The sequence below is a fragment of the Lytechinus pictus genome, chromosome 7 (genome assembly GCF_037042905.1).
Source record: "Lytechinus pictus isolate F3 Inbred chromosome 7, Lp3.0, whole genome shotgun sequence".
NCBI lineage: Eukaryota > Metazoa > Echinodermata > Echinoidea > Temnopleuroida > Toxopneustidae > Lytechinus > Lytechinus pictus.
The window spans coordinates 25,188,820-25,210,970 of NC_087251.1; the positions used below are offsets into that span (position 1 = coordinate 25,188,820).

Sequence of the window (22,151 nt, forward strand, 5' to 3'; positions counted from 1 at the left end):
ATTTTACTCCATTTATTTAGATATAAATATTTTCAGCCCGGACCATCCCTTTAAACCTCTTTGAACCGAAAAGAGGTTTTGATGAAGTTTTATTAATCATATAGGCCTCAATACAGGGCTACCTTAACCGATTCAGGATTATACGGGATATCACTAAAAATTGAACACGATTTTACAAATTTGTTGGAAGCTTGGTGATCTAGAGGCATCAATAAAAATATGTTTATTTCTCTCTTAAAAATATATTTTGGGGAAACTTTAGCATAGATAGTATTAGCGGATGTGGAGAAGAAAGTAAAATTAGTTGTTTTCATCGTATACAGGTGGGATACAGCAAATATCAAGGATTTAATGAAGAAAAAGATATTGATGATATGGAAATCGTGCAGTTTGTGAATATTCATATCAAACAATCTTTTTTATGCTGATAGAGTGCATTTAATTCAAAAGTATATGACTCCATCACTCGAGTGTCTACACGTAATGTATATATTATGCACTTTTCCATGATTATCGCCCAAACTCTCAACGCGTCCAGGACAAAGTGCATTCCATAACGTATCAGTGTTATCTAATTCTACATTGTCAAAACAGAGTCTATCCATGTATTGTACAGGAAGGTATAATACAAGAGACAAACATATTGCCCAACGTTCAATTCTACATAGTTTGACTGTTTTTCTCACTTTACTTGTTTACTTTTCCATGAAGAAGTAGTCATGCATGGAAATGCATGTTAAAAGCGTGACTTGCATGTGCAGAAGATTGATTTTTGGTGAAATAATTGTATTCTGGCGATCAGTGTATTTTTTAAGTCAGTTGGTTCCGCTGTAAGCGGATGCATTGATCCTATCATTTAAACCTTGACACGTACATAAAAAATACAAAATGAGGTATAGGGTCATCGATTCCCTTTTTTCTCTTTTTGCTCTCATGAGATAATTCAAAGACAACGACATTGCTTTTTCCGATTCATGTTTGGCTTTTCTAGGAAGTTGAGGAGAAAGTAATAATGATGAGGGTATCAGAGCCTCTTATACTTGCTGGGTAGTCAGATATACACTGACTTGTCAATAGCCACAAATGAATGCAATTTAAACACATTTTAATGGATTCCTATTGTGCATCCCTATATACTCATTAATTGTTGGGTAATGATAAATAGTAGATCTCTGTCACAGAGAAGAGATTAATGTCCTTAAAAATAACTTCAATAGGTTTTTAACGTACCCAAACATCGTCACATCAACATGCATACGGGTATTGAAAATGAGAAATTTGAGCAGATTTGTATATTTGATTTTTATTCATGTTAATGATCATACTGTATATTATTTCGTTCATATGTCAAGCGCTGGAGAGTTCTTGTATTGTGGGCAAGATTGCACTTTCGTTATTACTATTCATACTAAATCAGTGTGTAATTCGGAAAAATAATGAAATATTGATGAATTTGGAAATTTATTCAATGATTTGCTGAATACTATCAAATTAGATTAAGTATAGGATATCCTAATTAGGTGAGGGATCAAGGTGGGGGCACATTCGGCCCGTACCCTTCCCCTTTCTTTTTATTATTGTTATTTTTTTAGTGGAATATCGTGAATACGCAAGTGAAGACTTTTTTTTGCTTGTCAAATTTTTTTCGAAACCAAGATGCCCTTACTTTTGAAAATCCTGATCCGTTCCCTGTCCCAACTGCTGCAATATACGAATAAAAAGGGGTATCAAGAAGGATGTTTTCTTTAGAAGCATGACACACTTTTACTATACACAAAGTGCAGCCAAGGGAACTTACTTTTTGAAGAAGGCATCGAACTGACAACATTTCCCCGCAATAAACAATTAACTCATTTCCAATGCGAGATTTTTTGTATATCTAATGATCTCATTTGTAGAACATCCATAACTTTTTTTATTCCTTATATCTGATATCTTTTAAACTTTTTGCCATCCTTTCAATCACTCTGCTATCACACAATTTAATTTCCTTAGCAATTTGGATTGCATTTTGATCAATGATTTCTCAGTTATTACGATAGCGTTGATCAGGGCCCCGTCTTACAAAGAGTTGCGATTGATCCAATCAATCGCAACTATGGAAAGCCAGCAAAGTCAACATGTAAAATGCATGTTTGTTTTACAAAAGTTCTAGATATGAATGTATATCCATAAATTCATTGATTTCTTGACATTTTGGCGTGTTCTCCTTCGTTTACAAAGAAACTTTTGCAAATTTCCTGTAGAAAAAATTATGACACTAATGGATTTCCATAGAGTTACGTTTGATTGGATCAATCGTAACTCTGTAACACGGGGCCCAGGTGTATTTTGATGAATCATATCTGTTTACTTATTAGAGAATAAAGTAAAATTGAACATTCGAAATTTCATCTACAAGGCATAAGACATTTAAACGTGCGACATTATGGGCTTACCCATTTGCATTCCGCCCGTTTGCTATTGCTCAAAATGCTGTAATTTCATATTCTTCATAAAAATTCGTTAAAAGTTCACCTCTGGTTATAGGGGTCTACATGTGTCCAAATCGATGTCAGGTTAGAGGCTTTTTAAAACTCATCTTATACATGTATAGGGGTACACCAAGGACGCGTTTCATTACGGGATTTGCCAGACAATTACAATATTAAAAGTCGGTTCCATAACAATTTGCTCCGATGGAAAATCTGCGCATTATTCCAAACATGAAACCCAACCGCCAAAACTAGACAAACCCTGATATCTTCTTTACATTGTTCTGAACCAAAAACTATCTTTCTAACCCTATGTCCTCTTGAGATATACTGTAGGAGACGTGAGCAAATGTCACAGGGGTATTTAAGTCGTGTCACCTAACAATAAGATATTTGTGCTTCAGTCAGCCAAAATCAAGGAAAGTTGTTAGCTCTGACAATTTGTCAGATCATGGCCATTATCAGCGGGGGGGGGGGGGGCAGTCCCCCCCAAATTGGAAAACTTACATTTTTTTCAGTAAAAAAAAATTTCACAAAAATTCACAAAAAGTGTGCACCAAATCCTCCATTCTAATTGTAAAAATGCAAAACGCCCATGACAAGCTCAATCGCTTTCGCGTTTCTTTTTTGCCCCCCCCCCCCCGTAAAACTTCTGTATACGGGCATGGTCAGATCACAAATATTTGAATAAATACATTGATCAAGCAATCAACTTAAAATTTCTTAAATCGGATGAAAAAAAAAAAACCTTTGTCTTTGTTAGGTTTAACATTATTTTGGTGAAACTAATCATATCCATATTTTTCTTTTTTTTGTTTTAATATGAAATTATAAAAATCCAGTCTCTTTCCCTGTCTCCCAGTTAACCCTTCTTTTTTTCTCTCCTTCCCATCTCTTTCACTCTTTCCTACTTCATCGCGATTTCACTCTCTCCCTCTTTCACTCTCACTACCCCTTTCTGTCCCTCTCTTACCCTTTCTTCTTCTCGTTCATCTCGCTATTTCCATCGAAGCTAACATATTTCATTTTACACAATATTATGCCATCATTATCTTTTTATTTTCTTTATGTAACAATAAACAGGGGTTTGTATTTATACACAAATCATACTATTACTCTTTGCAATAATTTTATATCTGGTATTAAAAATCAAAATTAAATTGCACAAAAGAGAACATAAAACAGTATATCTATATCGTAGCCACACACCAAAACATAACTTTCAAATAAATAAACTCATGAATGTTAATGTCCGTAGATGATCTCTCATCTAGGATTTTACAAAATTATAATAACATAGTTTTGACAGAAAAAAAAAGAAACAGTAGAAAATCCTCTTGAACAACCTCCTAAATGGAAGAATCATTGCTAATTTATGATACCTATACATTTATTCTTTGAAAGAAAGGCTAATCATCAAAATAAAGTGGGTTTCTTAAGAATTTTAGTAATAGCTCCCTTCAAAATATGCTGATGTTGCTTAACATTCATATCACTACTTAATAGTGGAAATCATATAAATATTAACAATTAGACTGAGGTTTTCAACCTTTCATACTTTGTTTAAACATCAGAAAAGAGTTAAGCCACCTGAAATTTTATGCAACGCCCCATTGGTATTTCCTTTTCAACTAAGGAAAGAGAAAACAAGAACATGTATACACAGGCAAGATGAAAAAACAAAACTTCTCCCTATCCATCCCCTTCCTTGTACAGATGTCTTAGCCAAGTGGACAAGTCTTTAAAGTTTGCCTCTAAATATTGTTATCATTAAAGGGATGGTCCGGGTTGAAAATACTTATATCTAAATAAATAATTTTTAACAAAGCAAACTGCTGAAAATTTAATCAAAATTGGATAATAAACAACGAAGTTATTGAAATTTAAAATTTATCAATATTTTGTGAAAACAGTTATATGCACATCGTCATGAATATTCATTTGGTGGGCTGATGATGTCAAATCCCCACTTTCCTTTTTCTTATGTTATTACATGAAATCCTAATTGTTTCATTTTTTCATACATGTGTAAATGATGTGTCTCCATTATGATGAAATAAGTTGCGGCAATAAATCACTAATGCACTTAATCAGTTGTCAATCAAATTGTTTTAGTTCTTGGTAGAAAAATTTCGAATAAACCTAATTTCATATAATAAAATACAAAGAACAAGTGGGGATATGACATCATCAACCCACCTAATGAATATTAACAAAGACATGCCTAGAACTGTTTTACCGGAATAATGCAAATCTTTAAAATTCAATAACTTCTTTAAGTCCAACCATTAATGTCCTTTGCCATGATATCTATCTCTCTTGAAGTGCTTGAGTGTTATAACGACAGCTATGGCTGCAGCTTAGGTTGTTGGTAGAGCACCAGGGGAGAATGTCATCTACATCTGTCATGTGACAAGTTTTCCCAGTTTTGATTGGCTGAGAAGTATAGGTATTTTTTTTCTATGGTTACAGTTGAAAAATGACAACACTTCAGTTCTAACAACATTCAGGAAGTTGTCCCCTGTAAAGTCATTCATGGCAGACATGAGTGCGATATAAGGATAGAACTTAAAAGAAAATCTGCACACAAATATGATGTTAATATAGTAATAATTATGGTTTCTTAAATTCTGAATGTGCAAGCGAAAACCAAGCTCTATAGACTTGTATAATATGGTGTTCAGGGGTTAATCACGATAATGTCACAACCTTAGTGCTTCATCTCTTTCCAAAATAGTTCACCGTTTTCACAAAATAATGTAGCACATAATTCTAATAATAATATTAGGTCTCTTTGACAGAATCAAAATGTAAAGTAAATAAAATTATTTGATGAATATGACTTGAAAACATTGAATCTTATTTCTTTGCCTGCCAAACTAATCATGCAAATAAAAAAAAATACAATCTATAACAACCGTTGAATAAAATATGTCTCTATTAGAAACCCAATAAACGTCTATTAAGTAGAAAATTGTAAATCTAGATCAAATTGTACTGCATAATGTTGTAGAACTACTGGTAATATAAATGCCTGAGTTACACATCATATTTTTGCTTCATAATATGCAATTTTATGTGGCATTTGTGTAGTACTAAACAAAATACCAAGCAATTTAAAGCAAAATTTACAAACAATATTCAATCCATGTTACAATAAAGGTAAGTGAATACATTCATGATCACAGATATTTAAAAACTATTTCAAGCAAACATATTGATGAGTGATGACAAATGAATGCATTTAAATATTCCCTGCAAACACATTTCATACATACCCAGAAAATTTAAACAACCATAATATATTACTAATTAGGGATAGAAATTGATAGATTTATTTCACTTCGTTTTTATAGTTTATAATATAGAAAACAACACCTTTCTATAAAGTTCTCAGCTGTCCAGGAAACTTCACTCATCTGCACATTCTTGAAGTGATATACATATGGCCAATAGACAGAAAATTTTGAGCGCATACTCTTTCATATAGATTTAGAGGCTTTCTTAAAGGCGAAGTTCATCCTGAAGAAAAGTTTGTTGTAAAAATAGCAGAAAAAATAATTAAAAAATATTAGTGAAGGTTTGAGGAAAATTCATTAAAGATGAAGGAAGTCATTAGAATTAGAAGTTTTGGATGTGTGATTTCATAAATGAGCAGCTGCCCAATATATTATGTAAAATTTCATATTTGTAATGGATCGTGATGACTTATTTTTTTATTCATTTTTTTTAGGAATGGGTGTAAAATGATATGCCTCTTGATATACTGAATGTACAGTAAAAACCATTTTCAAAACCATTTTCAATTTTCTGAGAAAATGACATTTCACTTATCTCTTACAATTGGATATGTAGGAGAGCTGCTTGCATATGTAATTAAAATTTATTCTATGATGGATTTTCTCAAACCTTCAGCAACATTTTATATGTATTTTGTGCAATTTTTACAATAAGCTTTTTGTCAGGGTGAACTTACCCTTTAACAATGAATTTTTGAGCTTACAGATTAGATCATAACCACATTAAATCAAGATTCCTTGACATATACGTTTACATATAGATGATTGAGAAAAGGATTATTCTTTTGAAAATGTAAAAAAACTAGGACATCAATGATGTGGAGCTCATCCGGCATCTCGCAAGGGAATTTAACACAATTTTTTATTTCAGCCCAGTTGACACTGTAGTGAATTATATTGGTGACATAAATTGAGGAAACAGAATTGAAATTGATGAAGAAATGACAAGCGTTATTGTGATTTCTGAATAAATTTTGTATAAATTAGCATAAATCATTTTCTGGTCAAATTTTTTAAATTGTGTGTAGAACCTTAGTGAACCTCATTTATTTTTGTTATTTATTATTTATTTATTGGTATATGCACATATATTGACCAGCAGCAGGGCTGAAAGGGTCAATTTACAATAATAATACAAAGTACAAAAAAAAAACATAACAAGTAGAGTAAGTATAATTTTGGCCAAATGATTGAATGGCATTTTACATGAAGATATATGTATTTCTTGAATACAAAAGGATAGATAAGAGAAAGAAATGTGAGAGAGCAGGGGGATAGAAGTAGAAATGTATTACAGAAAGAGAAACCTGAGACGGGGAAATAGAGGGTGGTCAGAGAGACTAAAGAGACAGAAACCAAGAACATTATAAATGTTTTCAAAAAATTAGGTACATTAGTGAACATTCTACACATTCACGTGTAGCTCTCGGAACAAAACAAAAATCAAAATCAGTCAACAAATAAGTATTTTGTGAGTTTTTAAATATATAATACATAAATTAGCATATTTAATGAGTTTCAAAATTCTGTGTAGAAGTTTTGAATCCCCCACCTAGTGCCATCATATAAAGCAAACAGAATTGAAATCGGACTTGAAATGTCAAAGAAGAATCATTTTGAAATTGTGGACAGACGACAGACGCCACAAGCTCATCTGGCCCTTTGGGCCGGATGAGCTAAAAATGATGAGACATCAGTGTAGTACTGATACATAACTTTCAAAACCAAGAATATGCTAATTTTACATTTCTCAATCAATTTAAATCAAATTTATGTTGATTGGACTTTGGCCTATCAATCTCAGGGATGATAAACATGTAACATACAAGTGACACATGCTGAAAATATCATCAATGATAGATACCGACAGGCCATTCATTCATCCTTCTTTATGATGAATGGGTATAAATCCTTTTATCAGTGAGGTAGGAATATTTAATTTCAAATTGATGAATGGAATTATCAAAGAAAAACATCAAGATGTACAATCAGTCAGTATCTAAAGCTTCAAAGAGCCTGAAACTAACTAAATGGCAACAATTTAATTCAGAAGCCTTAATGAAAGGCAGATTTGGATCATGATTTTTTTTCTTCTTTTGTGCTCCAGTTTTAGGGCAAATGAAAAGATGGTTTCAAGCTTTACAAATATCAAATCCCCACTTTGATTCAAGTTTGAAATTGATCAACACTCACAAAGTCTGTCTCGGTATGAAGAGATCCAATATAAATAGACTTTCCTAATTTAGCAGGTAAAATTAATTTTACCAGCACTTAACATTACTAAAGGTAGTTTACTTCATATGTAATATATCACAGGGTGTTACTATTTTCTGCTTAAACACATAATATGAAATGGTCAAAGAGAGGTTATACCCATAACTACCTTCCAGAAAACCTCTAATACACAATCCAGCAGAGATTGATAAAACTTTTGTAAAATTGCACAACACAATATGAGTCAAATGCAGGTGAATTATCTTTGCTGAAAGTAGAAAAAAAAATTGCATCTGGTCGAATGAGAGGTATACTGTATCTCTTCCTTCGAGGCCAGACTGAGGCCGAATATTCCAATACAAGGCCGGCCGAGGCTGGAGAACCAGGAAAAGGACAGCCATGGCCAAATATTGTGATATTATTTGGTGGCAACGGCAAGATTTCATAGGGACCCTAAATACCTGTCATTTCTTTGCCCAGTGATGCTCTTTGTTTTGGTTAGGTTTTTTTTTTCCACACCTCCATAAAAAACATACACTGATGCTCATATACATACCGATATACTTTACATATACAGTACACTCATATAGTCCATACACACACTCATACATAACCACTTACCCAATTAACCATATTATCAACCCTTTGAGGACGACTAGATTTTTTTTACTTTGCCTCAGGTTTTCGAGTTGTTTTGAAATCAAATTGTCTGGGAGTCTACAGACAATTGATTTCAAAACAATCCGAAAGCCTAAGGGAAAGTCAAAGTTTTCACTCTAGTTTGATGAAAAATGGAAGGGTTATCACTTTGAAATATTATTGAATAATGTTGAACGTAAATTTCAAAATGAGAATACCAAGATATTGACAGAACGGTGCACGCGCAAAACATTTTTTTAACAGTATGAGCATGCGCACATGCCTTGCAAAGTCTAATCTCCATCACGTCATTGTCAATGCAGCATGCATGCAGTGCATCTGGGCTGCATAAATTGGCTTTGACATCAAGAACAAAATAGAAAGACAAAAGAAAGTAAGAAAGAAGTGTGTACTCATACAGGTGGATGGGCGTACTCGACATTCGACTCTCCCCCCCCCCCTCTCTCTCTCTATTAGTTTCAATAATATTTTAGAGAAACTGACAACATTCGGCATTTGCACACCCTAAAATTCTGTCGGACTCGGCTGGCCTTGACCTGAGGATTGTGTCCGAGGCAGAGGATTAACCTCCGTCCTCGAGGATGAGGACAAGGACGATTTTGCAGCCTCGAGACCCACAACACTGTTCATTAGATCCACAAAAAACAACAATGTGTTCACTAGTGACTGGTATTTCACAGTCTGCAAGTACATTGTCATAACAACATGCCAATGCATTCAAAGTAGAAATGCAACAAATACCATCATGGAGTGTTCATTGGAGTGCTATTCTAGTCACCTGATGGTCTGTGCAATTTCTGCATCCTGCTATGTAAGGCATGCTTACATAATATCTTGCTTTGAAAAATCTGCCTATCATAATGAAAAAAATGAAAGGTCATTTGACCAAAATTGCCCATTAGGTAACTCAGAATTGGTCTTTTCTATTGAATTTATTAGAATGTCTGGAAAATATTAGAACGCTTTTGGCATTTCATAGTTCTTAAGGTCAGGTCATATAACTTCACAAAAACCTTTATGAAACACCATCTCAGATGAGTTTAAGTTTGGAAGGTTACTATTCAACATACTATTCTCTTGTCACCTATGTAGAAGATAGTCTTGTATGATGTTTGGTATGGGTAGGTTTCTAATGGCACTCTCTGTGAACAGTCTATGAGGTCCTAACCTCTCCCTCACAACCATGCGAGACAGGTGCATCAGTGAACGTGGGCAATCTGGAAATAGATGGTGAAAATATACTTTAATAAATGAATAATGATGAATCCTACCATCTTGAAAATCACAACATCCTCTTTAATAACACCAGAATTTTAACTTCTGCTTAGATATAGGGGCGGCGCCACTAAGGGGCTCAGGGTGACTGCCCCCATGATTTTTTTAGAAGGAAAAACAGAAAAGAGAAAAAATTAAAGAAGAAAAAGAATGTGATCACATAAAAAGAGAGGCATGTGTCATTTAATGCAATTATAAACTCATTATTTAATTAATTAAAAAAAAAAAAGATCACCAATAGCTCATCTAGCTGCCTCCATTTAAAATTATTCTTGCCCATCCCTGAATATATATGTTGTGTGGTCACTTTATATTTCATATGTATCCTCAATACATGTTCACTGCAAAATATATTTGCTATTGTATCATTTTCGTTAAAATAAACCTTTCACTGAATCAACTGGATTAAATTACTCAACAATTACCACCATCATTGTTTGTTTGTGGTTTTATAACTCGCTTAATACACACAAGGAGTTAAGTCAAACATCCACTCACCAACATGGGGCTTAAGCGCATCCATTACATATTTACAGCGAGGTTGAAAACTAATATACTCCCACCAGAGTCTGACCAGTGCCTCAAAGAAGTCCTTCTGGCCTACAGCGTAATCCTTGAGAGGACAGTAGCCCTTGGTGTCATCTGAACAGTCATCACACTCTGGCTCCAGCTCTTGGCCACGGTCAAGGAGGAACTGGATTGCTTCCAGGTCCTTGGATCGAGAGAATACCCTGGGAGAGGAAAATAAAGGGAAGAAAGGGAATAGAGTGTGAAATGAGGAAAATAATGCTCTATTAAAAGTTAAATTTGTACCCTGCTACTTGAAGGATGAATACACTGCTGGCAGTCTACAAGTACTCAAGTACTCCTGGGCCCTGTCTTACGAAGAGTTGTGATTGATCCGATTAATCGCAACTATGGATGGCCAGCAATGACAACATCTACATAATGCATGTTTTTTTTGTTCAAAATATTTTCTAACTATGATGTATATTGCATTCATTGTTTTTTTGAAAATTCACTGTGCTTCTCTTTGTTTACAAAGAAAATTATGACACTGATGGATGGATCCAATCAATCGTAACTCTTTGTAAGACGGGGCCCTGTACTCAAGTACAGTTGATGAAAAAACTTTTTGTTGAGGTTGAAAATGCATTATTACATGTACCGGTGCCTAAAAATGCATTTTAGAGATAGTGTGTATTTTATCAGTCTAACTGATTAACTCAACACAAAATACATCACAATGGCTCAGACAAAGCTTAGCTATATGACAGAAGACCATAAAATCATACATCCTTCCTCCATGAAATGTATATATTTTGTGCCTATATCTGCACTAAATCATGGCCCATTTCTGTACATCCATATTCTAAGCTGATCAAACCCAAGCACTCGTGTCAAAATGCATACACTAGTTTGCGCAGTCCAGAGATATTTCATTAGTTATGTTTACACAACGTTGCTAAACTACAATTATCATCCAAGTATTAAACCTCAATGATAACCAGTTGTTTAATCCTTTGTACATGGGTACTAGAAAGTTAACAATCTTTCAGATATCTTTAAAGATCAAAACTACAATATTCAAAGATTAGATGTCATTTTAATGCTCATTGTAGTTTGAGCATGGATATACTACTACTGGAATGCCCAGAAATTTATAATTCATAATCAAGACAAGTGGAATGCCTCTGGCCGTCTCACCTGCATCACGCGATTCAATATAGCAGCAGTGCTGATTTTGAAAACTACTATAACTCGCACAAGATGTTCAGTGATACTTGGTTACTCTTATTTCCACGTTTTATGAACTAGACCCATACACTTATAGAGATATGATGGTAATTCAACAAATACCCCCAACGTGGCCAAAGTTCATTGACCTTACATGACCTTTGACCTTGATCATGTGACCTGAAACTCGCACAGGATGTTCAGTGATACTTGATTACTCTTATGTCCAAGTTTCAAGAGAAAGATCCATCAACTTTCCAAGTTATGATGGTAATTCAACAGATACCCCCATTATGGCCAAAGTTCATTGACCTTTGACCTTGGTCATGTGACCTAAAATGCGCAAAGGATGTTCAGTGATACTTCATTACTCTTATGTCCAAGTTTTATGAACTAGACCAACACACTTTCAAAGTTATTGCGGTAATTCAACAAATACCCCAATTTGACCAAAGTTCATTGACCCTAAATGACCTTTGACGTTGATCATGTGACCTGAAACTTGCACAGGATGTTCAGTAATACTTGATTACTATTATGTCCAAGTTTCATGAATCAGATCCATAAACTTTTAAAGTTATGATGGTAAATCTACAGATACCCCCAATTCGGCCAAAGTTCATTGACCCTAAATGACCATTGACCTTGGTCATGTGACGTGAAACTCATGCAGGATGTTCAGTGATACTTGATTAACCTTATGTATAAGTTTCATGAACTAGGTCCATATATTTTCTAAGTTATGATGACATTTCAAAAACTTAACCTTAGGTTAAGATTTTGATGTTGATTCCCCCAACATGGTCTAAGTTCATTGACCCTAAATGACCATTGACCATGGTCATGTGACATGAAACTCAGGCAGGATGTTCAGTAATACTTGATTAACCTTATGGCCAAGTTTCATGAACTAGTTCCATATACTTTCTAAGTTATGCTGTCATTTCAAAAACTTAACCTCAGGTTAAGATTTGGTGTTGACGCCGCCGCCGCCGTCGGAAAAGCGGCGCCTATAGTCTCACTCTGCTATGCAGGTGAGACAAAAACTGAGAATATCAGTTATTTTCTTGGTAGTTTACAATCACATAAAAATATACTTACAGGGTACAGTGTACATGTATTATGGACAACAGATAATTATTTCATGGATGCAGAAATACAAAATGTGTATTTTTCATCAACTTTTCAGGAATTTTCCCTACATACAGTAATACGATTTTAAATTGGCTAAACGGATGTTTTTAGCTGTTGTTTAAATGAAAACTAAATACTTTAATTCAAACCTATTACATGGCCTATATAAACAGATTAAAATGGCCTATATAATATATCACAAGATACTTGATAAACATCAATTTTTCCGACAGTAATGTTTACCTGAACATTGTCCACTTTGAATGGGGACATCTTGCTCCCTTACAGTGCTTCAGTAGAACGTCTAATATGTTTATACTAGGGAAAGCGGCATAGAAGGGGCACTTGTAGGCTGTAACAGGGGGAAAGTCCCTGCAGTTAGCCGATGCCCCAATGGCAAGCATGTCTTGTACCAGGTCTTTTTGTCTCTCCATGACAGCCATGGTAAGTGGAGGTAGGAAATGGGGACGAGTGTTGCGCACCTTCTCTAACTGGACCGGTGGGAGCTTCCAGCCTGTGTTCACATCAAACCCATGTTCAATCAGGAACTTGACCGTTTCTCTTTGACCACCCTCTATGGCTAGATGAAGAGGTGTGTCTGGACAGTCCAGCGTTGTGTACGTATCATAATGGACTAACAGTAACTCCAGACAACTGAAAAGAATACAGATTTATTCATGACTAAACTAATTACCAGGCATAAAGTAATAACCCATTTTTAATAATAATAATAATAATAATACATGAGACTTGTATATAGTACACTTTCCATCTCGATTAGATACTCAAGGTGCTTCAGAGCAGAACAAGAACAAAAACAATTTACACATAATACATGTTTGAACAATAAGCTATGTCTGTCAAAGAGCACTCTTATACAGGTATATTTTCAGGTTGCCCCTGAAGGTGGTCACAGAAGTCTGGGTTTTCAAACTCTGTGGATGAGAATTCCACAGGTTTGGCACTGCACGTGCGAAGGCCCGTTCCCCCCATGATTTCTTAGAAACTGGAATTTGTAAGAGATTACATGATGAGGATCTTAAGGTTTTTGAGGGTTGGTAGTTATGAATCAAAGACTTATTGTAACTGAGGATGATCTCTTTAAGAATTCTTTCAGAACTGTTTTAGCATTGTCTTGGAATGAATATTAATAGTCTACCAAAGTACCACAAAAAATTTCCTTTTTACAAACACCTAATACGTTAAGTCATTTAATAACATGTCCCACTTACTCAGTATGTCCTTTATACGCAGCAACATGAATAGGTAGATAGCCATCTTCCACCAATATCTTGGGGCTTGCTCCCCTCTCCAAGAGCACTTTAACAATATCAACATAATTCTCCTGGGTAGCAATATATAACGGAGTGGCTTTGTCCTGAGCCTGACTGTTGATGTTTCCTCCTGTCAATAAAAGAGGAAATATATACCAATAAGTATCAATTTTCTATTGATATATATTAAAATTTTGTCTATTTTGTTTAGTGCTTGGTCATGTCACCATTTATATGTTTCACATTGAATTTAAGGAAAAAGTAAATTATATTGATCATCAGATGATATCTCAGCTGAGGAAATCGTCATATCTCCTGGGTAGTGCTTATATAGTCCTCTATTTAAATTTGTCAATATTCTCATTAACATACGTAAGGTTTGTCCAGACATCACACAAAACAGTTCTGCAACATTTTTTTGGTAAAGAGTCAGTGGGGTATGAGCCTATGAAGTGACACTTATAGATTGCAGAGACACAAGACTGTTATTCCTTCACCCAACTACAAAAGAATCCAGACTTTTTGCATTTACTAAGGGGAAACTCTCTACAACACACCAATTCCTTTGAAAATGCAAGTCAAATCACAATGGAGAGCTGAGAGTCTTTTGTCAAAAGTTGGTGGGCTGGGACAGCATCGGAATCTCTTGACTCTGGACAACGACATATTTGCAATTGTTCGTCTGGTGCAAATCTCTGCTGTCCCAGTCCATCAAATTTCCTTAAAAGCCTCTCTGCTCTCTCCAATGCGATTTTAATTGCAATTTCAAAGGAATTGATGCGTTGTACAGAATTTCCCGTAGTAAATGCGAGAACAAACTAATATCAAACAAATGAACAGACAGACAGTGCAATCAGTGTCATGTCACCGATTTCTCCATGAAACTTTGGACAATTTATTCGCACTTTAGGTTTATAATACAAAATCATCAAAAGACCAAGGCAACATGCTTCAACAAGTCTGAACACTTCAGAAAACATTGCGAAGTTTTGTCACATCATATCTGAGTGAAAGTGAAGAATGTAATCAGGATACATACCTCTATCTAGAAGCATATTGAGACAGTCTATTTTTCCATACTGAGCTGCAACAAAGACGGGCTGTATACCATGATCATCTCTTGCTCCTATATGGGCGTTGGCATTGAGCAAGTATTCTGTGATGGCTACATTGCCTTGGCTAGCAGCCTCATGTAGAGGGGTCCAACCATTGTAGTACTTGGCATTCAGGTCAGCTCCTGCTCTGGTCAGGTGCTCAACACAACGGATATGGTTCCCACACACAGCTATTCATGTTAGAAGAGAATCAAAATAAAAATGGTAGGCCTATCTTTTTCATAATAAGAATGCTTTACTTGAATAGAATCCATCTTGCCAAAGTGAACTTTGCTGGGATTGATGAATTTAACTAACATGAATTTGACTTACAGTTACATCGCTGAAAAAGAGAAAATGAAGGGAAATAAATTTTTGTTGACTTTTAAAGCAAAGTTGACTACTTGGGCAAATACAATAATCAAATTACCAACAACATAATATTTTTCCTTTATATTTGTATGTTTTTTTTCTTGTGCTCATTTATCTATGCATGACTATCTTAAGTTAAATCACAATTATACACAATGCTGATATGTGTTTAAGAAATGAGAATGGAGGATTGAGTCCGAGTGAGTGAAAGAAAAAAAGAAAAGAGAAATAGAGGGCTCTAAGAAATGAAGAGGAAGAAAACTCGACTCCTCAAAGGATTGGGGTAAATTAAATTGTTGTAAAGGAGCTTATAATAAGTACCTTGTAATATAGAAGAGCCATCCTCATTATTGGGTATGTTTGGGTCTGCTTCATTCTGGAGAAGAACAGAAACCACATCATGGTGACCCGCCTTAGCAGCCAGAAACAATGGTGTTTCTCCTTCAAACGTTCGTTGGTTGAGCTCATCTTTTACATCTAAATTTAGTAAAAGAATGGGCGATTCCATCATTCTTCATTCTATTCTAAGGACATTTGGCCTTGTTGATAACTGTTCTCATTGAAATTCTGCACATTAATATGATTTCAAAAAACATCAAAACATAACCCCAAAGTTTGCCAAACTCAAACCTATAGTGACTCTACCCCTTTCCCAGAACAAACGGGATCCAGAATACATGTACATGTGGAATCAATGTGATGTAGTGAAGTCTCCGACTCACGACTTGTAATCAGAGGGTGGTGTGTTCACAGAAGTTGTATCCTTTGGCAATGCTTCAGTAGGACACTCTCCACCCAGGTGGTAAATAGGTGCAAAATAGGATGTGAAAGCCAATTGATTGTAATAATAACAATAACGCAGTTCTTGTATACTACAGCGCATATCACATTATGTCATACCGTCCCTATGAGCTTTTAAAGGACTTGGATATTATAATTATTACCCTGGCTTTAGCCCCGCAGCCTTTTACAGCGCGGTGGCATTTCAAGGAATAATTTCCTGCCAGGTACCCATTCATCTCACCTGGGTTGAGTGCAGCACAATATGGATGAATTTCTTGCTGAAGGAAATTACGTCATGGCTGGGATTTGAACCCACAACCCTTTGTTTCAAAGTCAGATGACTAATCCACTGGGCCACAACGCTCCACATTGTGTGTTTATTACTTATAATTGTGCGTTTATTAAACTTAAGAAAACAAAGTCTGATGACAGACTTGGTAAATTTATCAATCAGCAAGTATAATGAGAGGAAATTGTTCTGAACAGTAGCATTATCCCGGGAGGGGGGGGGGGGGGCACTCAGTATATAATGCATAGTGGGTGTGTTTTCATCTTCATCTTATTGAGAAAAAGAACTAAGAAAGCCGCTCCGAAGCATAGCATTTTTTTCTTATCGAGAGAAAAGAAAGAAATCCGCTCCAAAGCTTCGCATATTTTTCGTTACGCCGTTCCAGTCGCATTGATCCGCCACAATGAGCTGCAATTTTGGGGATAAGCCGCCGCAGAGCGCTGTCCGACCATCGCCTCTGCGCGAGTGCACCCGGCGCCTGTGCCGCTGGGCTAGCTGCATACACGTATGTCCGTTCCATAGGGATGCACACGCAGGCGACCCGTTCCAAGGACCCCCGTTTTCACAAACATTTGTAGTTCCGAAGCCCGTTCCGAGGACCCTCCTTTTTACAATAAGTCCGCTCCAAGGCCCCCAGTTTTTGTCTCGCCCGCAGCACATACCTACCAATTTTTTGGTCGAGTACCCCCCCGGGGCATTATCACAAGTCACAACCCTAGCATACATGTATATGACGACTTTAGATAAATTCAGAGTGAAAATTGACTAATGAGCAACTGTTGGGTCTGGGTCATCTTTCATTTCATCACACAGTATTGTATTCACTCTTTTCTAAGAATCCCTTTAAATGCCATGCTCACAGATTACATTCTATTTAACCCTACACCCACTGAAGAAATACAATCATACACTCAACATTCCAAAGCTCAAACTTTTTATACATATAAAGTTTCTGATCTATCAAAAGTTCCAGAACGGTTAAAAATGACTCGACATAACAGATTGACATTATTCTTAGAACTTCCTCCTGTAAAAGTACAGACTGCTGTTGGCATATTATCATACTAGTTGTGGTTGTCAAATGCCCAGATGAATAGTAGCAGTAAAAATCTCTACAAAACTATATGTGGCTAAAAATAAGAGACCTTAATGAAGCCTCCTTTGCTGCACCTTCTGCTTTAAAGACAAGAGAGAGGTGCTAGATGGACTATGGACTTTGCTGGGAGTGAGTTCCATATTATGATAGCATCAGGAAAGAATGTCTTTTGATATATTCATTGAAATGAGATAAACTGATGTACAATATAATTTCTTATTCAATTCAAAGTATTGTCATGACAACATTATGGAAGAACCTGATTTAATAATATATTTCCATACCTTCTTCATCAAAGTGATTAACAAGCATCTGAAGACACTGCACATTGCCTGCTGCTGCAGCTTCATGGATAGGTCTCCAGCCTCTGTTGTCCGGTACATCCAAAGGTTTCCCTTGTCGAATCAGGGTCAGTAATCCAGATTTATTTCCTGCTCTGATTGCCAATGTCACACTGGAAAAGGTGTCTGGGTAAGTCTCTGTGAAATCCATTGTCAAGGCCAAGATCATCTACATGTATAAGATTTCCTGCATATGAAAAAAAGGTAGAATTTTTTTATCAGCCTAGGGGACATTCAGCAACATCAGCTCAGCAAATGTTTCAACTTTCAAAGTTATAAGGAAATTGTTGGCCATGAAAAACACAACAAATTTGTACAGTAGTAGATCTATATAAAAATACAGATGGGGCCCTAAAGCAACGTGGGTCCTAAGACTATGCACCACTCATCATGCATGCAGTTTTTAATGGCAAATGCACACTCTGTGTGTGGAACTGTGACTGCACTGCCTGCAGAGTGACAAACGATTTCTATTCATTTTTTTCTAGAGGCTTCAGTGAATCTCTAAATGAAGAGAAAACCCACAACTGCTTGGAATTTTGGATTATATTCGCTGCAATTTCATATTATCCTATAATAATATGAACATATTTTAGAAATTGAGGCACAGGAAATACTAATTTTTTGCATGATAACTCGAGTGCGTATCTTTAGGACACCTTCTACATCGGGCGGCAAAATCAAGAGGTGTTTTGAAAACATGTTCGGATTTTCGTATTATATTAGTGAGTATTGTGATATTTTCTTCTTGGTTAATGATTTTTAGAATGTTTGCCACAAATAAGTGAAAGATAATTTGTAAAAATATTAAAATTGGCATAGTTATTGTTTGTATTACAAAGTGCGTAGCTTTAGGTCCCCCCATCATACATTTGAAATAGCTATGCAGCCCCCAAGTCAGTTCTTATTTTCATCAATTGTTCATGATTTAATAATCATCATCACAATTGAGGCACAAATCATTATCATCAGTCACTACTTTCATCACCACAATTATCATTATCATCACTAGTGTCACTGTCATCATCATCATCATCAATCAATCAATCAATCCAATCATCATGATCACCATCATCATCACCATCACTTATCATCATTGTCATCATCATCACCATCATCATCATCATCATCATCATCATGACATCACCATCATCATCATGAATCATCATCTTCACTCAACTCATTATCAACAGCATCATCAACATCATCAGTCATCATCGTCACCATTCAAGTTCAATTCAAGAACATGACAGATCATTTTTTAATCAATATTAATCATCCTCATTATCAGGGCGTGAACCACCAATCGTCACTCAATCAGCCCCCAAGTCAGTTCTTATTTTCATCAATTGTTCATGATTTCATAATCATCATCACAATTGAGGCAGAAATCATTATCATCAGTCACTATCATCACCATAATTATCATCATTATCATGATCACTGTCATCATCATCATCAATAATCAATCAAATCATGATCACCATCGTGCATCATCACCATCACAAATTATCATATCATTGTCATCGCCGTCGTCATTGTCATCGATCATCATCATCATCATCATTCATCATCATCTTTACTCAACTCATCATCAACAACAGTCAACGGCATCATCATCTGACATCAACATTAACAACAACATCAGCCATCATCGTCACCATTCAAGTTCAATTCAGGAACATGACAAATCATTTTTTAATCAATAATATTAATCATCCTCATTATCAAGGCATGCTTAACCACCAATTGATCATCACTCAATCAATTCCTCCTCGGGTGGTTCCTATTAATAGGGACGTTGAGGAGTATAATCAAGAAGAAGAATTCAGCTCCATGTGTCTGATTGTGCAGTGACACACTCGCTTGCACTGTGACTGTGAGTGTGAGCGTGTCTACACAGCAGGGAAGTCCATGCAGTGATGCACGGGCGGAGAGCAACGACAAAGACGGAGCCAGTCAGCCAGGCCAAGCCACAGCTAGCTGGCCTGGCGGAGTTTTCAGCGCCCGGCTTCTCCATCGGGGCTCGGGGGCTGAACTTCTGAAGCCCCAAAGCAAGCACTTATTACGTCAAACCAGCAATAATTATGCACAAGCAAATACAATTTACCTCTAAATTCGGTCTAACTCAAAGGTAAGCCACTATATCAGCTCCGGATCAGCTCACTTTCCCTTTCACACCATATTTAGAGCCGGAAGAAGAACGCAAATCAAAACAAAGTTATTCGCTCTCGATCTCCGCGATAGCTAGCTAGCTCTGGCCAGTCCCTGAATTAACTGAAGTAAGAGATAATTATTTTTAAAGACCGTTGCTTTCGCTATCCAGTCCTCGTCACGAAAATTTAGAATATCTGTGCACCTTCCCGGGCACCTTCCCCCAAAGAATTAAGAACATACATCATTTACATTATGTAGTGTAAATTAGATCGATGGCGCACCCAAGGTGAATGTACAACTTTCAAATTTGACCAAAGAATTTTGTTGCAGAGATTGCTAAGGCTCAGTATATAGATATAAGCACAAAAAGGGAATTAAATAGGAATGCCCCCGCCCTTCGGAGAAGAGCAGAATTTTCATAATTGTTTCATTTTAAAAGAACATTTGTAAAACCAAGGAGCAAGCTCCTTGGTAAAACTTTATCTATGCTGTCGCAATCCCGAATTATAATGTGGGGACATCTTTTCATGGTGAATTGTCGTAATCATCTCTGGAGTGCAAGGTCACCAGTCTTCGCGAGTAAATTGTTTCGTTATAAATCGTGGGAACAAGTAACTCGTGAGAGTAAGAAAAAAAACCTGTCATAAATGAACTTATGGGCTCCGTAGAATGCAGCCAATGGATGGAATCTGAAGAAACTTAAATTTTTTTATATGTTTTTTTTAAATATGTTTATAAAAAGGAGGAGTCTCAATAACACATCAACGCCATGAACTTTATTATATAGTTATAACTTTTCATCTATTCTTTTTCTTTCTCCAACTTTATAGTTATAACTTTTCATCTATTCTTTTTCTTTCTCCTCCCTTAAAATTGCCAGCCAATTAAACTACGTACGTGCCTAGTTCCGCCAAAGGGATGCACTTAAAAAGTTCTTTGTTTGTCAAAAACATGTTCCTTTATCTTGGACATACACCCCATACATCCCAAAGATTTTCCTGGGGGTGCTGCATGCGTATAATCATTCTCTCTGGGAATTCTGGTAGGTCTGTGCACGGAAAACCCAGAAAATGTGAAAAATGTAACCAAAATGACATCACGTACGTTATTTTGATGATGATGATGATGTGATGATGACATAGAGATGTATACTAATTATATCTCTATGGATGATGATGATCATTTAAATTACTTAACTCTATTCAGGGGCCGCGGAAGCGGGGGGGGGGGGCTTCGATCAGCCCCCCACACTTTTCCTAATCCATGTACAAAAACGCAAAAATGACCATACGATTGTGATTTTTTACATGGTCAGCCCCCCCCCCCCCCCCACTTTGAAAACCGTTCTGTGGCCTCTGCTATTATCTATAGAAAATGATGACAAACCACTTGCACTTCTAATTTTGTATTTGATTGGCTGGTACGGTACGCGCGCGTAGAAGCAAGACGAGGTACGGTACCGTCGACAGCAACGAACGTAGAGGGCAGCAACACACAAGCGTGTTGCTCTAAGGAAGGTCAACTCCGCTCGAATTTTGTGACCACTCTAAAAAATAAGGTGGGGTTTTGGGAAATTTGTCGAGTTGATTTTTTTTCATTTGTTAATTTCAAATATTTTTTAATGAACAATTATTAGATCGGTTATTCTGGGTATAAATAGTAAAAATATTACTTTTATTTTTAAAGAAAATATTTAGCTTAAATAATCATGATTTTGACATTTTTCCTCATTTTGGAATATTAAGCCTGTGACGAGGATACCTCATATCTCTTATTTTCTTCTGCTGAATTTCGCTGCACCACTAATAAATGCATAGACAACCACCGTAATAATCGAGGTCATTTTTCTGGCCTGGGTGCGCCGAGTCTGGGCCGGTCGCGCAGCTAGCTAGTGACCGTGATGATGCGCTGGGGCTTCAGGCGACTCGTCATAGATCTAGCAACTTAGACAA

General features: G+C 36.1%; 1 protein-coding gene across 1 annotated transcript; it reads right to left on the reverse strand.

Moving 5' to 3' along the window:
- Positions 1–3,511: 3,511 nt before the first annotated feature.
- Positions 3,512–20,343, reverse strand: LOC129264683 (ankyrin repeat and SOCS box protein 3-like). Its single transcript, XM_054902596.2, has 8 exons — positions 20,153–20,343; positions 17,986–18,229; positions 15,855–16,010; positions 15,107–15,352; positions 14,026–14,197; positions 13,037–13,447; positions 10,421–10,653; positions 3,512–9,864 (listed from the first exon to the last, which is right to left on the reverse strand). Exons 2-8 carry the CDS (start codon positions 18,209–18,211, stop codon positions 9,728–9,730), a joined length of 1,581 nt encoding a protein of 526 aa, XP_054758571.1. The 5' UTR covers positions 18,212–18,229; positions 20,153–20,343; the 3' UTR covers positions 3,512–9,727.
- Between the last annotated feature and the right edge of the window lie 1,808 nt (positions 20,344–22,151).

Excerpts from the sequence above, each read along its gene's own strand:
- LOC129264683 (XM_054902596.2), bottom strand. The coding sequence starts at position 18,211 with ATGATCTTGGCCTTGACAATGGATTTCACAGAGACTTACCCAGACACC. Across the intron at positions 15,353-15,854 it reads TGGCTCTTCTATATTACAAG|CTGTGTGTGGGAACCATATC; the intron begins GTACTTATTATA and ends TAACATGAATAG. Across the intron at positions 10,654-13,036 it reads TCAAAGTGGACAATGTTCAG|GGTATTCTCTCGATCCAAGG; the intron begins GTAAACATTACT and ends TTCCTCTCCCAG.